Source organism: Salvelinus fontinalis, chromosome 16 (genome assembly GCF_029448725.1).
Source record: "Salvelinus fontinalis isolate EN_2023a chromosome 16, ASM2944872v1, whole genome shotgun sequence".
NCBI lineage: Eukaryota > Metazoa > Chordata > Actinopteri > Salmoniformes > Salmonidae > Salvelinus > Salvelinus fontinalis.
The window spans coordinates 22,813,233-22,830,127 of NC_074680.1; the positions used below are offsets into that span (position 1 = coordinate 22,813,233).

The 16,895-nt window shown below is 42.7% G+C and overlaps 1 protein-coding gene across 11 annotated transcripts in view; it reads right to left on the bottom strand.

Annotated features, from left to right (window-relative positions):
- Positions 1–16,895, bottom strand: part of LOC129812827 (gephyrin-like) — a 133,098-nt gene that overhangs the window by 21,520 nt on the left and 94,683 nt on the right. For all 11 annotated transcript variants that reach the window (XM_055864726.1, XM_055864725.1, XM_055864728.1 and 8 more), the window contains 2 exons: positions 12,498–12,540; positions 12,201–12,338 (listed from right to left, as the gene is read on the bottom strand). In XM_055864726.1, the coding sequence (XP_055720701.1) occupies positions 12,201–12,338; positions 12,498–12,540 (181 nt within the window). The remainder of the gene's footprint in view (positions 1–12,200; positions 12,339–12,497; positions 12,541–16,895) is intronic.

Consider the following 16,895-nt stretch of genomic DNA (forward strand, 5'->3'; position numbering starts at 1 on the left):
GAATAACACAAAAAAAGAGAGAAAAAAGAGAGAGAGAGAATGATAGAAAGAGAGAAAGACAGAAAGAGAGAGAAAGACAGAAAGAAAGAGAGAGAGAGAGAAAGAGAGAGAGAGAAAGAAAGAAAGAGAGAGAGAGAGAGAGAAAGAGAGAGAGAGAAAGAAAGAAAGAGAGAGAGAGAGAGAGAGAGAGAGAGAAAGAGAGAGAAAGACAGAAAGAGAGAGAGAGAAAGACCGACAGAAAGAAAGAGAGAGAAAGACAGAAAGAGAGAGAGAAAGAGAGAAAGAGAGAGAGAAAGACAGAAAGAGAGAGAGAGAAAGAAAGAAAGAGAGAGAGAAAGTCAGAAAGAGAGCAGAAAATGGAGAGCAATGAATAGAGAGAAAGAAAGATAGTGTGACTGTGTGTGTGTGTGTGTGTGTGTGTGTGTGTGTGTGTGTGTGTGTGTGTGTGTGTGTGTGTGTGTGTGTGTGTGTATGTTTTTGGGTTAACTATCCATGTGGGGACCAGAAGGATAGTAAAACAAGAACATTTCGGACAAGTGGGGACATTTTGCCAGTCGGGTTAGGGTTAGAATTAGGGTTAGGTATAAGGTATAAGGTTTTGAATGGGAATCAATCATTTGGTCCCCAAAAATATAGTAAAACAAACATGTGTGTGTGTGTGAGACAGAGAGCAAGAGAGCGAGAGAAAGAGAGAGTGGGGGAGGGAGAGGGTGGGTGGGTGGGAGAAGAGATAATGAAGAGAGAGAACTAAAGATAGAGGGAGAGAAAGAGAGAGAGAGAGCAGGCTTCTCCTCTGTTGAAGGCTGATTAGAGCAGACTTAATGCTCTAAAATACCACATCTGATGAGCAGCTAAATATAGATCATCCCTTTTACACAAACAGATGAATAGAGAGGTATCTATGGAAACAGAGGAATACACAGATTATACCACAACAGACTCGCCTCACCACCGCCAAACTGACTGAGAAGACATCCAAACTGCAGCTGGTTGATAACATCATACAAGTTCCCATGCAAAGCAAGACAACTGAACACACAGCAAAAAACACACACACACACACACACACACACACACACACACACACACACACACACACACACACACACACACACACACACACACACACACACACACACACACACACACACACACACACACACACACACACACACACACCTTTGCACAAAACAACAAGACATGTAGACATAGTAAGCCCTCAAAAATAGAAACACATAATCTCTATTAGCTAAGAAAGATGTTCCATTAGCAACAAAAGACTCTCTATTAGCTAAGAAAGACTAATAGATAAGAACGACTATTAGCCAAGAAAGACTATATTAGCTAAGAAAGACTATTTTAGCTAAGAAAGTCTAATAGATAAGAAAGACTATTAGCTAAGAAAGACTCTCCATTGGCTAAGTCTATTAGCTAAGAAAGTATCTCTATTAGCTAAGAAAGACTCTCTATTAGCTAAGCAAGTCTCTCTATTAGCTAAGCAAGTCTCTGTATTAGCTAAGCAAGTCTCTGTATTAGCTAAGCAAGTCTCTGTATTAGCTAAGCAAGTCTCTGTATTAGCTAAGCAAGTCTCTGTATTAGCTAAGAAAGACTCTGTATTAGCTAAGAAAGACACTGTATTAGCTAAGAAAGACTCTGCATTAGCTAAGAACGTCTATTAGCTAAGAAAGACTATTAGCCCACAAAAACTCTCTATTAGATAAAACTCTATTAGCTAAGAAAAATACTCTAATAGCTAATAAATACTCTAAGAAAGACTCTCTAATAGCTAAAGACTCTCTATTAGCTAAGAAACGACTATTAGCTAAGAAAGACTATTAGCTAAGAAAGACTATTAGCTAAGAAAGCCTATTAGCTAAGAAAAATACTATATTAGTTAAGAAAAATATTATTAGTTAAGAAAGACTATTAGTTAAGAAAAGACTATTAGCTAAGAAAAGACTATTAGCTAAGAAAAAGGCTATTAGCTAAGAAAAAGACTATTAGCTAAGAAAAAGACTATTTGATAAGAAAGACTCTCTATTAGCTAAGAAAGACTCTCTATTAGCTAAGAAAGACTCTCCATTAGCTAAGAAAGACTCTCCATTAGCTAAGAAAGACTATATTAGCTAAGAAAGACTCTCTATTAGCTAAGAAAGACTATATTAGCTAAGAAAGACTTTATTAGCTCAGAAATACTTTATTAGCTAATAAAAACTCTAACTAAGAAAGACTATTAGCTAAAACTCTCTATTAGCTAAGAAAGATTATTAGCGACTCTCTATTAGCTAAGGAAGACTTTATTAGCTAAGGAAGAATCTCTATTAGCTAAGAAAGACTCTCTATTAGCTAAGAAAGACTGTATTAGCTCAGAAAGACTTTATTAGCTAATAAATACTCTAACTAAGAAAGACTATTAGCTAAAACTCTCTATTAGCTAAGAAAGACTATTAGCTAAGACTCTATTAAGTAAGAAAGACTCTCTATTAGCTAACGAAAACTTTATTAGCTAAGGAAGAATCTCTATTAGCTAAGAAAGACTCTCTATTAGCTAAGAAAGTCTCTGTATTAGCTAAGAAAGTCTCTGTATTAGCTTGACAGTCTCTGTATTAGCTAAGAAAGTCTCTGTATTAGCTTGACAGTCTCTGTATTAGCTAAGAAAGTCTCTGTATTAGCTAAGAAAGTCTCTGTATTAGCTAAGAAAGTCTCTGTATTAGCTAAGAACGTCTCTGTATTAGCTACAAAAGTCTCTGTATTATCTAAGACTGCATTATCTAAGAAAGACTATTAGCTAAGAAAGACTCTATTAGCTAAGAAAGACTCTATTAGCTAAGAAAGACTCTATTAGCTAAGAAAGACTCTCTATTAGCTAAGAAAGACTATTAGCTAAGACTCTCTATTAGCTAAGAAAGACTATAGCTAAGACTCTCTATTAGCTAAGAAAGACTCTATTAGCTAAGAAAGACTCTATTAGCTAAGAAAGACTCTCTATTAGCTAAGAAAGACTATTAGCTAAGACTCTCTATTAGCTAAGAAAGACTATAGCTAAGACTCTCTATTAGCTAAGAAAGACTCTATTAGCTAAGAAAGACTCTATTAGCTAAGAAAGACTTTCATCACAAGAATATTAGGAGCAACAAAGAGAGGGGCAACATAAAATACCCCCACTACACCCTCACCATTAGAAACTGGGTGGTTCGAGCCCTGAATACTGATTGGCTGACAGCCATGCTATATCAGACCATGACAAAATATTTATTTTTACTGCTCTAATTACGTTGATTAGCAGTTTATAATAGCAATAAGGCACCTCAGGGCTTGCGATATATAGCCAATATACCACACTTAACGGCTGTGTCCAGGCACTCCGTTGTGCGTAAGAACAACCCTTAGCCGTGCTATGTTGGCCATATTTAAAAAATATATATATTTTACCTTTATTTAACTAGGCAAGTCAGTTAAGAACAAATTCTTATTTTCAATGATGGCCTAGGAACAGTGGGTTAACTGCCTTGTTCAGGGGCAGAACGACAGATTTTTACCTTGTCGATCTAGCAACCTTTCAGTTCCTAGCCCAACGCTCTAACCACTAGGCTACCTGCCGCCCCTATACCACACCTCCTCGGGCCTAATTACTTAATTAGAGGACAGACAGATGCATGGTGTACACTGGCCCTGTGGAAGACAGACAGATGCATGGTGTACACTGGCCCTGTTGAAGACAGACAGATGCATGGTGTACACTGGCCCTGTTGAAGACAGACAGATGCATGGTGTACACTGGCCCTGTGGAAGACAGACAGATGCATGGTATACACTGGCCCTGTTGAAGACAGACAGATGCATGGTGTACACTGGCCCTGTTGAAGACAGACAGATGCATGGTGTACACTGGCCCTGTGGAAGACAGACAGATGCATGGTATACACTGGCCCTGTTGAAGACAGACAGATGCATGGTGTACACTGGCCCTGTTGAAGACAGACAGATGCATGGTGTACACTGGCCCTGTGGAAGACAGACAGATGCATGGTGTACACTGGCCCTGTTGAAGACAGACAGATGCATGGTGTACACTGGCCCTGTTGAAGACAGACAGATGCATGGTGTACACTGGCCCTGTTGAAGACAGACAGATGCATGGTGTACACTGGCCCTGTTGAACAACCCAAAACACAAGCTTCTTCTGGACTTGTTTTATTCATCAGTATTCTTCAATATGTCACCATGAGACACAGTCCGTGTGTGTGTGTGTGTGTGTGTGTGTGTGTGTGTGTGTGTGTGTGTGTGTGTGTGTGTGTGTGTGTGTGTGTGTGTGTGTGTGTGTGTGAGAGAGAGAGAGAAAGACACCTCAGATAGTTTTACAACCAACATAGTGATTCTTAAAACACCATTCTGCTACACACACAGCCTCCACCTTTTCAATTCAGTTTAAAATGTATATCCAATCTCTTTCATCGCTCTACGGGCCCATCGATCTTTTAGGTGTTCATTTGAACGTTATATTAACCAGCAAGACAAAATAGCACTTTGCAAAGTAACCCGAGTCCACAACTTAACTGCCATCGGAAAGTGTGAACAGCATGTGACCAGCGGTGACAGTACACTATTGCCCATATTTACGTTGGGTTGGTCTCAGAGAGCGTATGGCTCATTGCGATGCACTAGCTCACTGTGTGAGTGATGCTCAACTGTATCCACACACCCTACACCCAATGTTTTCTTTCAGAGACCAGTTAAAGAGTGACAGAAAAGTTGGGAGAAACGGTTTTCAAAGGACAGTGGGTGTGACTCAAACTGCTAGACCACCCCAGGTGACATACAACAACTGTTGATCACGGTCATACAGTAAGTCTACTGGTGAGGTCAAATTGTCACTTTGAAGACCTTTGGTTTAAAAAAAAATGTATTTCACCTTTATTTAACCAGGTAAGCCAGTTGAGAACAAGTTCTCATTTACAACTGCGACCTGGCCGTTAAGTGAATTATTGTATTGTCACCTCCCCGAATGTGTTTTTTTGTTACGTTAGTGAGGTAAGTGTCCCTGTCACAAAGAGTGTTTGTTCCTTCCTGCCCCTTGCTCGCTAAAGCCTGATTGGTTGGCTGCCTCCCGTATCGGACTGCGTCCCGGCGCCAGGCGGATGTGGCATAAGCAGATGACGGAGAATGGAACATGACAACATAGGCAACGCTCCCAGAACTGGGTCACTCACACCTCTCATGGCCGACAGAGAGAAAGATAAAGAAAGTGAATGAGAGGGAGAGAGAGAGAAAGCGAGAACTATGTCTCTAAGCACCTGAAGTTGGCCTATGTGAAGTCAAAACCTGGACCCATCAATGTGAGTTCTAGGGGATTTGCCCAAAGGTTTGGATGGTTGGGAGGTGGTTAAGAGGTGTGTGCTGTTCAATAATCATTTACATAAATGTTTACATTACAAACTCCTTCTGAGTTCTTCTAACATGGTGCAGGAACTGGGCATGGACTGAACTGCTAAGGACATCAGGGTGAAACTTCCTCCATAAATGTAGAATACTAATGTAATATGAGGAGCATAGTGGGTGGGTGTTGCTAGCAAATCAAAAGAGAACTATGGCGCTCTCCCAGAAGCTTGTCTGGGGCGTAAACCCGCCAATTCACACAAACAAAAAGGTGTAATGGTTTCGCACTCCCAAAAACTTTGCATAAAGGTTACTTCATTATTCAATTTTTGGGAATATTTTCACTGCATCTGGGATAGAATACACAGACATTTCAGCTTCAGAGCCTTCTTCAGTGTTCTTTTTAATTCAAAACAGCATTTGTAAAGAACAATGGATGAGCAGCCAGGGTGATGCTAGAAGCCAGGTCATGCAACAGATTCAATAGCAATGGACTAGTAACAGTAGCAGCCCATGGGCCAGGCCTGAGGTCTTCTATCGCCCCTTAGCGGTCAGGAGGTGAACTGACCAGGTGGAGTGAAGAGACAGGACACTGGAGCCCCTCCTGTGTCCCCTGGTTGTGTATCCCCAAGACACCCAACAGAGACCATGTCTGCCACGGCCTGGGCAGTGGGCAATCGGGGCAGGCAGTGGGGTGGTGTTGTTGTTTTTTTCACTGGGGCGGTGAAGTTATATTGTTTTTTTTCCAGTGGGGCAGTGTTTTATTCTCTCAATGGGGTGGTGTTTCTTATCATTTTTTTCAGTGGGGTGGTGTTTTTTTGCATTTTTTTTCAGTGGGGCAGGGTTTTTTTCTCTCAGTGGGGTGGTGTTGTTCTTTTTTTCAGTGGGGCAGTGTTGTTCTTTTTTTCAGTGGGGCAGTGTTGTTGTTTTTCAGTGGGGCAGTGTTGTTTTTTTCAGTGGGGCAGTGTTGTTTTTTTCAGTGGGGCAGTGTTGTTTTTTTCAGTGGGGCAGTGTTGTTTTTTTCAGTGGGGTGGTATTGTTTTTGTGTTTTGTTTTCAGTGGGGTGGGGTTGTTTTTGTGTTTTGTTTTTTGTTTTCAGTGGGGTGGTGTTGTTTTTGTGTTTTGTTTTCATTGGGGTGGTGTTGTTTTTGTGTTTTGTGTTTTGTTTTCAGTGGGGTGGGGTTGTTTTTGTGTTTTGTGTTTTGTTTTCAGTGGGGTGTTGTTGTTTTTGTGTTTTGTGTTTTGTTTTCAGTGGGGTGGTGTTGTTTTTGTGTTTTGTGTTTTGTTTTCAGTGGGGTGGTGTTGTTTTTGTGTTTTGTTTTCAGTGGGGTGGTGTTGTTTTTGTGTTTTGTGTTTTGTTTTCAGTGGGGTGGGGTTGTTTTTGTGATTTGTTTTCAGTGGGGTGGGGTTGTTTTTGTGTTTTGTTTTCAGTGGGGTGGGGTTGTTTTTGTGTTTTGTTTTCAGTGGGGTGGTGTTGTTTTTGTGTTTTGTGTTTTGTTTTCAGTGGGGTGGTGTTGTTTTTGTGATTTGTTTTCAGTGGGGTGGGGTTGTTTTTGTGTTTTGTTTTCAGTGGGGTGGGGTTGTTTTTGTGTTTTGTTTTCAGTGGGGTGGTGTTGTTTTTGTGTTTTGTGTTTTGTTTTCAGTGGGGTGGTGTTGTTTTTGTGTTTTGTTTTCAGTGGGGTGGTGTTGTTTTTGTGTTTTGTTTTCAATGGGGTGGTGTTTTTGTGTTTTGTGTTTTGTTTTCAGTGGGGTGGGGTTGTTTTTGTGTTTTGTTTTCAGTGGGGTGGGGTTGTTTTTGTGTTTTGTTTTCAGTGGGGTGGTGTTGTTTTTGTGTTTTGTTTTCAGTGGGGTGTTGTTGTTTTTGTGTTTTGTGTTTTGTTTTCAGTGGGGTGGGGTTGTTTTTGTGTTTTGTTTTCAGTGGGGTGGGGTTGTTTTTGTGTTTTGTTTTCAGTGGGGTGGGGTTGTTTTTGTGTTTTGTGTTTTGTTTTTAGTGTGGTGGTGGTGTTTTTTTGCTTTGTTTTCAGTAGGGTGGTGGTGTCGAGTTGGAGAGGAGGGAGGCATGGCATCACCCATGACGTCACCAATGACATCACTGATCTGTGTGATGCCAGGGTGGCAGGGAGGAGGCATTAACATGATTGGCACCCAGGACCCCAGCCAAGCCCCCGGCTCTCCTCTCCTGCTTTGGCGCTCCTCTTGTGGCTGTGGCAGAGATAAGGTAAGGGGGCTTTTTACAGTCCGCGCCACTCAGGGGCCTAACGGGCTTAACGGAGTCTGCTCCACCGAGGTCTGCCGGGGGCTGCGCAGGTTATGGTCTGTTGTTGTTGATTATACACATTCTACATTTCCTCAACCACCCCCAATACAGTGCCTTTGGAAAGTATTCAGACCCTTTGACTTTTTCCACTTTTTGTTACTTTACAGCCATATTCTAAAATTGACTAAATACTTTTTTTCCCTCATCAATCATACAATACCCCATAATGACAAAGCAAAAACAGGTTTTTAGAAACAAAGCTAATTTATAAAACATAAAAAAATGAAATATAACATTTACATAAGTATTCATACCCTTTACTCAAGTACTTTGTTGAAGCACCTTTGACAGCATCGAGTCTTCTTGAGAACGACGCTACAAGCTTGGCACACCTGTGTTTGGAGAGTTTCTCCCATTCTTCTCTGCAGATCCTCTCAAGCTCTGTCAGGTTGGATGGGGAGCATTGCCGCACAGCTATTTTCAGGTCTCTCCAGAGATGTTCGATCGGGTTCAAGTCCAGGTTCTGGCTGGACATCTCAAGGATATTCAGAGACTTGTCCTGAAGCCACTCCTGCGTTGTCTTGGCTGTGTGCTTAGGGTCGTTGTCCTGTTGGAAGGTGAACCTTCGCCCCAGTCTGAGGTCCTGAGCGCTCTGGAGGAGGTTTTCATCAAGGCTCTCTCTGTACATTGCTCCTTTCATCTTTCCCTCGATCCTGACTAGTCTCCCAGTTCATGCTGCTGAAAAACATCCCCACAGCATGATGCTGCCACCACCATGCTTCACCATAGGGATGGTGCCAGGTCTCTACCAGATGTGACGTTTGGCATCCAGGCCAAAGAGTTCAATCTTGATTTCATCAGACCAGAGGGTCTTTAGGTGCCTTTTGGCAAACTCCAAGCGGGCTGTCATTTACTGAGGAGTGGCTTCTGTCTGGCCACTCTACCATAAAGACCTGGTTGGTGGAGTGCTGCAGTGATGGTTGTCCTTCTGGAAGGTTCTCCCATCTCCAAAGAGGAACTCTAGAGCTCTGTCAGAGTGACCATCAGGTTCTTGGTCACCTCCCTGACCAAGGGGCTTCTCCCCCGATTGCTCAGTTTGGCCGGGCGGCCAGCTCTAGGAAGAGTCTTGGTGGTTCCAAACTTCTTAAATTTAAGAATAACAGAGGCCACTGTGTTCTTGGGGACCTCCAACGCTGCAGAAATGTTTTGGCACCCTTCCCCAGATCTGTGCCTCGACACAATTCTGTCTCTGAGCTCTACAGAGAATTCCTTCAACCTCATGGCTTGGTTTTTGATCTGACATGCACTGTCAACTGTGAGACCTTATATAGAGAGGTGTGTGCCCTTTCAAATCATGTCCAATCAATTGGATTTACCACAGGTGGACTCCAATCAAGTTGTAGAAACATCTCAAGGATGACCAATGGAAACAAGATGCACCTGAACTCAATTTTGAGTCTCATAGCAAAGAGTCTGAATAATTATGTAAATAAGGTATCTGCTTTTTATTTTTAATACATTTGCGTTTGTCATTTTGGGGTATTGTGTGTAGATTGCTGAGATGATTTATTTATTTAATACAATTTAGAATAAGGCTGTAACTCAACAAAATGTGGAAAAAGTCAAGGGGTCTGAATACTTTCCGAAGGCACAAGCCAGCCATACTGTAGCACTGTACACCCCCTTCCATTGACACAGAACAGAACAGAACACATAGACACAGGACAGAACACATAGACACAGGACAGAACACAGACACAGAACAGAAGCCACAGACACATAGACACAGAACAGAACACATAGACACAGAACAGAACACATAGACACAGAACAGAACACATAGACACAGAACAGAACACATAGACACAGAACAGAACACATAGACACAGAACAGAACACATAGACACAGGACAGAACACATAGACACAGGACAGAACACATAGACACAGAACAGAACACATAGACACAGAACAGAACACATAGACACAGGACAGAACACATAGACACAGAACAGAACACATAGACACAGGACAGAACACATAGACACAGGACAGAACACATAGACACAGAACAGAACACAGACACAGAACACATAGACACAGGACAGAACACATAGATACAGAACAGAACACATAGACACAGAACAGAACACATAGACACAGGACAGAACACAAAGACACAGGACAGAACACATAGACACAGGACAGAACACATAGACACAGAACAGAAGCCACAGACACATAGACACAGAACAGAACACAGACACAGGACAGAACACATAGATACAGAACAGAACACATAGACACAGGACAGAACACATAGACACAGAACAGAACACATAGACACAGGACAGAACACATAGACACAGGACAGAACACATAGACACAGAACAGAAGCCACAGACACATAGACACAGAACAGAACACATAGACACAGAACAGAAGCCACAGACACAGAACAGAAGACACAGGCACAGAACAGAAGCCACAGGCACAGAACAGAAGACACAGGCACAGAACAGAAGCCACAGAACAGAAGCCAGAGACACAGAACAGAAGCCATAAATATACCCAACAGTAACACACTGGAGGCAGCAAGGGGAATTTGGCCATGATAGTCATTCAATATGCAAAGGACAAGACACTGCTCTCAGTCAGTGTTGGCAGAGAAAAGAACAAGATGGATGGAGACAGAAATACATTATGGACCTGGTTATCATTCTGGACTTATGTATGGGTGATAATGTTCCCTCTTCTAGAGAGCCATGATAATGTTATGTATGATAATGTTCCCTATTCTAGAGAGCCATGATAATGTTATGTATGATAATGTTCCCTCTTCTAGAAAGCCATGACAATGTTATGTATGATAATGTTCCCTCTTCTAGAGAGCCATGATAATGTTATGTATGATAATGTTCCTTTTCTAGAGAGCCATGATACTGTTTTGTATGATAATTTTCCCTATTCTAGAGAGCCATGATAATGTTATGTATGATAATGTTCCCTATTCTAGAGAGCCATGATAATATTATGTATGATAATGTTCCCTCTTCTAGAGAGCCATGATAATGTTATGTATGATAATGTTCCCTATTCTAGAGAGCCATGATAATGTTATGTATGATAATGTTCCCTCTTCTAGAAAGCCATGACAATGTTATGTATGATAATGTTCCCTCTTCTAGAGAGCCATGATAATGTTATGTATGATAATGTTCCCTCTTCTAGAAAGCCATGATAATGTTATGTATGATAATGTTCCCTCTTCTAGAGAGCCATGACACTGTTATGTATGATAATGTTCCCTCTTCTAGAAAGCCATTTTTTTTTTAAATTGAACCTTTATTTAACTAGGCAAGTCAGATAAGAACAAATTCTTATTTCCAATGACGGCCGAGGAACAGTGGGTTAACTGCCTTGTTCAGGGGCAGAACGACAGATTTCTTCCTTGTCAGCTCGGGATTTGATCTAGCAACCTTTTGGTTACTAGTCCAATGCTCTAACCACTAGGCTAATGCTATCTGAAGCTAGTTTACAGACATCTATCTATGGTGTAAAATGTACTGGCAAGTATGTCTTTATAAACTACAGCTCACTTAGTGTAAACAAGCAGCCTAAGCACCTGAAGTTGACCTATGTGAAGTCAATACCTGGACCATCAATGTGGGGTCTGGGGGACTCCCTTGCCCAAAGGTTTGGATGGTTAGGTGGTGAGTGCTGTTAATTGGCTAGCTACGCAACAATCAAGAGTCGTGTGCAATCAATAAACAATCATCAAGCCAACAAGAGATGATAACAGGCAGGTAGGCGGGGACTCAGACAGACCAATAGACAGGGTGGAATGGAGAGCATCTGGGTCAGGTGGAACAGCTGTAGGAACAGAAACATCATGGGCTCACCACGCATATGAGACAGACAGACAGCACTACAGACAGACAGACAGACAGACAGACAGACAGACAGACAGACAGACAGACAGACAGACAGACAGACAGACAGACTGACTGACTGACTGACTGACAGACTGACTGACTGATAGACAGACATACAGACATCACGACAGACAGACATCACGACAGACAGACACAGACAGACAGACAGACAGACAGACAGACAGACAGACAGACAGACAGACAGACAGACAGTACTACATACTGATAGACAGACATACAGAACTTCAGAATTATAGACAGACATACAGACAGACATACAGTACCACAGACAGAGATAGACAAACAGTACTACAAACAGACAGACAGACAGTACTACAGACATACAGCCATCAGTACTACAGACAGAGAGACAGAAAGTGCTACAGACAGTCCTACAGACAGAGTACTACAGACAGTAGTAAACTACAGACAGTAGTGAAGGCCCAGTGTGCAGTATGACTGATGTTAGGGGTTGAAAGAAAGGCGTGTCCAGTGACGCGGGTATGACTGAGCTTTCTGTCCGTCTGTTTGTCTGTCTGCCTGTCTGTCTGTCCCTCCGTCTGTCTGTCAGTCTATCTTTCTGTCTGTCCCTCTATCTCTCTTTCTGTCAGTCAGTCCATCTTTCTGACCCACCTCTGTAGTTGATGATCTCAGTGCCGAGCACAGGGGTCATCTCCAGTACAGTGATGAAGGCCTTATCCATGGAGGTGAGGGGGAAGGGAGACATGCGGTGCCGGCGGGCCACCTTGGTGATGTCCACTGCACTGTGACCTGATGGACAGAGAGAGAGAAAGAGAGAGAGACAGGAGGAGTGTGACGTAGAGAATAGTCACCTTTCACATTCACACAAACACGCATGTGAGCGTACACACACACTCTCACACCCTCTCTCACACAGCTACAGAGAAAACTCTCAATAAAATAACTTACTAGCTCTCAGGATGTTCTCTTTGCTGCCACACCGTGACTGAACCTACAGACAGATAGAGATAGAGAAAGAAGAAATGGAGGAAGAAGAGAGAAAGACATGGTTGAGGTGAAACCACAAAAGGATCAAATCACTCCACACACTGGCTTCAACAGATTGGAATGGCCATCTACACATCCAGCTACTAATGCAGAACATAAAGACAACCACAATCAAACAATCTTCAGAACATGAATGGCAATTAATAATAGATAAGATGAGGATCTCAAGCCAAGGATAGTGGTTTAGAGTGGCCGAGCAGAGCATGTGTATGGGGTAGGAGGAAGGGAGGTGGGGATGGTAAGGGTGGGGTTAGGTCCTAGGGTTTCAGGCTTGGCTTACAGTTGCTTTTGGAGGTGTAATTCACTTCACATCTCAGTAGTAAGGCTGTCCTAATCCATATGCCACTGTCCCCCCAGGTGCATATAACACTGCAGTATTATTTATTTACCTTTATTAAACTAGGCAAGTCAGTTAAGAACAAATTCTTATTTTCAATGACAGCCTAGGAACAGTGGGTTAACTGCCTTGTTCAGAGGAAGAACAACATATTTTATTACCTTGTCAGCTCAGGGATTCGATCTAGCAACCTTTCAGTTACTAGTCCAACGCTCTAACCACTAGGCTACCTGCCGCCCCAAAGTATGTAGGAACCCCTAGCTGGAACCTCTGACACCCAAGCCCCTGGCCTAGGGGTACAGTGGCACATGGGCTAGCTAGGGTCTGGTGCAACAGACAGTATGAGATCCTCTCTACTGCAGTACATACAGTATGACCAAGATCAAAGAACCAACTAACCAACCACAAATCAAAAAGGACCAGCACTACTGACACACCAACACAGTCAGAAACATCATTACACGGCATCTAAATGGAGAAAAGAACGGAGGACACACGGCATCTAAATGGAGAAAAGAACGGAGGACACACGGCATCTAAATGGAGAAAAGAACGGAGGATACACGGCATCTAAATGGAGAAAAGAACGGAGGACACACGGCATCTAAATGGAGAAAAGAACGGAGGACACACGGCATCTAAATGGAGAAAAGAACGGAGGACACACGGCATCTAAATGGAGAAAAGAACGGAGGACACACGGCATCTAAATGGAGAAAAGAACGGACGACACACGGCATCTAAATGGAGAAAAGAACGGAGTATGAGCAGAGAGAAAAAGACGACTAGAGAACGGACCGGAACTGAAAATCCCCAGAATCCACCAGCACACCATACAGCTTCTCAAAGGAGAACATGTATGTTACAAGAATACATAGAATGCAACTGAACGAGAGAGTGAAAGATTGAGAGAGAGAGAGAGAGAGAGAGAGAGAGAGAGAGAGAGGGAGAGGGAGAGGTAGTTACTCGCGAGTTGTAGGTCCTGCTATGGCCTCTGTGGTCCTTGTTGAGCCCCATCGTAGAGTGGAGCTACAGTACAGTAACGTATGGACAGAACAGCACAGAGTCAAGAGGTTTACAACAGACAGGCAGAGTAGAGGAATGCTAGGAGACAGTAATATAGCGAGAAGTTATCAACATGAACATTTTAATAGGTAACCCACCAGAGTTCAATGAAACAAAGATCTATGACTGGACAAGAGGTCGTTGAGAAGTGAACAGCCGTACCAGAGGTTAAAAGCGAGGTAGGTGATGAAGTGAAGAAAAGAACGAGAGAATACAGAGAACGGGGCAAAGGAGAACGGATCAACAGCAGCTGGCATGATGTTGTGTAACAGTGTTACTGAGCTTAACACAGATGAACAGTACCACAATGAGCAGTTCTGACCCGGGTGGTGGTGGGTATATTTAGTATACTGAACAAAAGTCAAAAACGCAAGACAAATATTTTACTGAGTTACTGTTCATATGAGGAACTCAGTCAATTTAAATAAATGAATTAGGACCAGATCTATGAACTTCGTGTGACTGGGTAAACAGATATGCATCTGTTGGTCACAGATACCTTAATAAAAAGGTAGAGGTGTGGATCAGAAAACCAGTCAGTATCTGGGAACTGGAAACCGCTGCCGCACACGTCGATTCAAAGCATCCCAAACATGCTCAGTGGGTGACATGTCTGCTGAGTATGCATACCATGGAAGAACAGGGACATTTTCAGCTTCCAGGAATTGTGTCCAGATCCTTGCGATATGGGTCAATGCATTATCATGCTGAAACATGAGGTGATGGTGGCGGAGGAATGGCACAATGGGCCTTCAGGATCTCAACACGGAATCTCTGTGCATTCAAATTGCCATCGATAAAATGCAATTGTGTCCACTGCCTGTAGCTTATGGCCGCCTATACCATAGCCCCATGGGGCACTCTGTTCACAACGTTGACATCAGCAAACTGCTCACCCACACACGTGTTCTGCAGTTATGAGGCCGGTTGGACATACTGCCAAATTATCTAAAACAGTGTTGGAGTTGGGTTATGGTAGGGAAATGAAAATTCAATTCTCTGGCAACAACTCTGGTGGACATTCCTGCTGTCAGCATGCCAACTGCACGCTCCCACAAAACTTGACACGTGTGACAAAATTGCACATTTTAGAGTGGCCTTCATTGTTCCCAGCACAATTGCACTTGTGTAATATTCATACTGTTTAACTTCTAATGGCTGGGGGCAGTATTGAGTAGCTTGGATGAATAAGGTGCCCAGAGTAAACTGCTTGCTACTCAGTCCCAGTTGCTAATATATGCATATTATTAGTAGATTTGGATAGAAAACTATATGAAGTTTCTAAAACTGTTTGAATGATGTCTGTGAGTATAACAGAACTCATATGGCAGGCAAAAACCTGAGAAAAAAATCCAACCAGGAAGTGGGAAATCTGAGGTTTGTAGATTTTCAACTCATCGCCTATTGAATATACAGTGGGATATTGGTCATATTGCACTTCCTAAGGCTTCTGCTAAATGTCAACAGTCTTTAGAACCTTGTTTGATGCTTCTACTGTGAAGGAGGGGGGAATGAGAGCTCTTTGAGTCATGGGTCTGGCAGAGTGCCATGAGCTGACCAGGCGCACGTTCACGTGAGAGAGTTAGCTTGCGTTCCATTACATTTCTGAAGACAAAAGAATTATCCGGTTGGAACATTATTAAAGATTGATTCTATACTTCGTTTGACATGTTTCTACGAACTGTAATATTACTTTTTGTCTGAACTTTCGCATGGACTTGCCCACGCGTCATGAGTTTAGATTGTGTACTGAACGCGTGAACAAAAAGGAGGTATTTGGACATAAATTATGGACTTTATGGAACAAATCAAACATTTATTGTGGAACTGGGATTCCTGGGAGTGCATTCTGATGAAGATCCTCAAAGGTAAGTGAATATTTATAATGCTATTCTGACATCTGTTGACTCCACAACATGGCGGATATCTTCATGGCTTGTTTGGGCTCTGAGCGCTGTACTTAGATTATAGCACGGTGTGCTTTTTCCGTAAAGTTTTTTTTAAATCTGAAACAGCGGTTGCATTAAGGAAAGGTTTATCTAAAGTTCCATGTATAATACTTGTATCTTTTATCAATGTTTATTATGAGTATTTCTGTAAATTGATGTGGCTCTCTGCAAAATCACCGGATGTTTTGGAGGAAAAACATTACTGAACATAACGTGCCTATGTAAACTGAGATTTTTGGATATAAATTAGAGGTTGGCCGATTAATCGGAATAGCCGATTAATTAGGGCCGATTTCAAGTTTTCATAACAATCGGAAATCTGTATCTCTCCCTATGAATCTATCCACCTAGGCTGGAGATGAACGTTCTGGACTACATTAAGAATAGTAGGACAGGAGGTCAGCCTCCTTAAGCACTCAACCTAAACAACAACGACATTACAATAGTCAAACAACAGACACGGATGAGAGGTCATCACAATAGCTAGCACACAACAAGACTGGAGGGAAAATATCAGAGACACAGCTGCCTGTGGGATATTTTATGTACAGCAGGCTTGACTGCCTTTACCATGACAACGGGCTCATGAGAACATGACAAGAGGAGAGGAGGACTGCCATCGGAAGAACATAGTGACTTGCTTCACTGTGTGGTCGCTGATGCTGCCAGCACTCTCTCCATAACTTCCTCTTCTCTCCCCCCCCCTTTCTCCTCTCTCACTTTTTCCTCTCTCCCTCCCTTTCTCCTCTCGCTCTCCCTTTCTCCTCTCGCTCTCCCTCTCTCTCTCCCTCCCTCTCTCTCTCCCTCCCTCTCTCTCTCCCTCCCGCTCTCTCTCTCTCCCTCTCTCTCTCCCTCCCTTTCTCCTCCCTCTCTCCCTCCCTTTCTCCTCCCTCTCTCCCTCCCTTCCTTTCTCCTCTCTCTCTCCCTCCCTTCCTTTCTCCTCTCTCT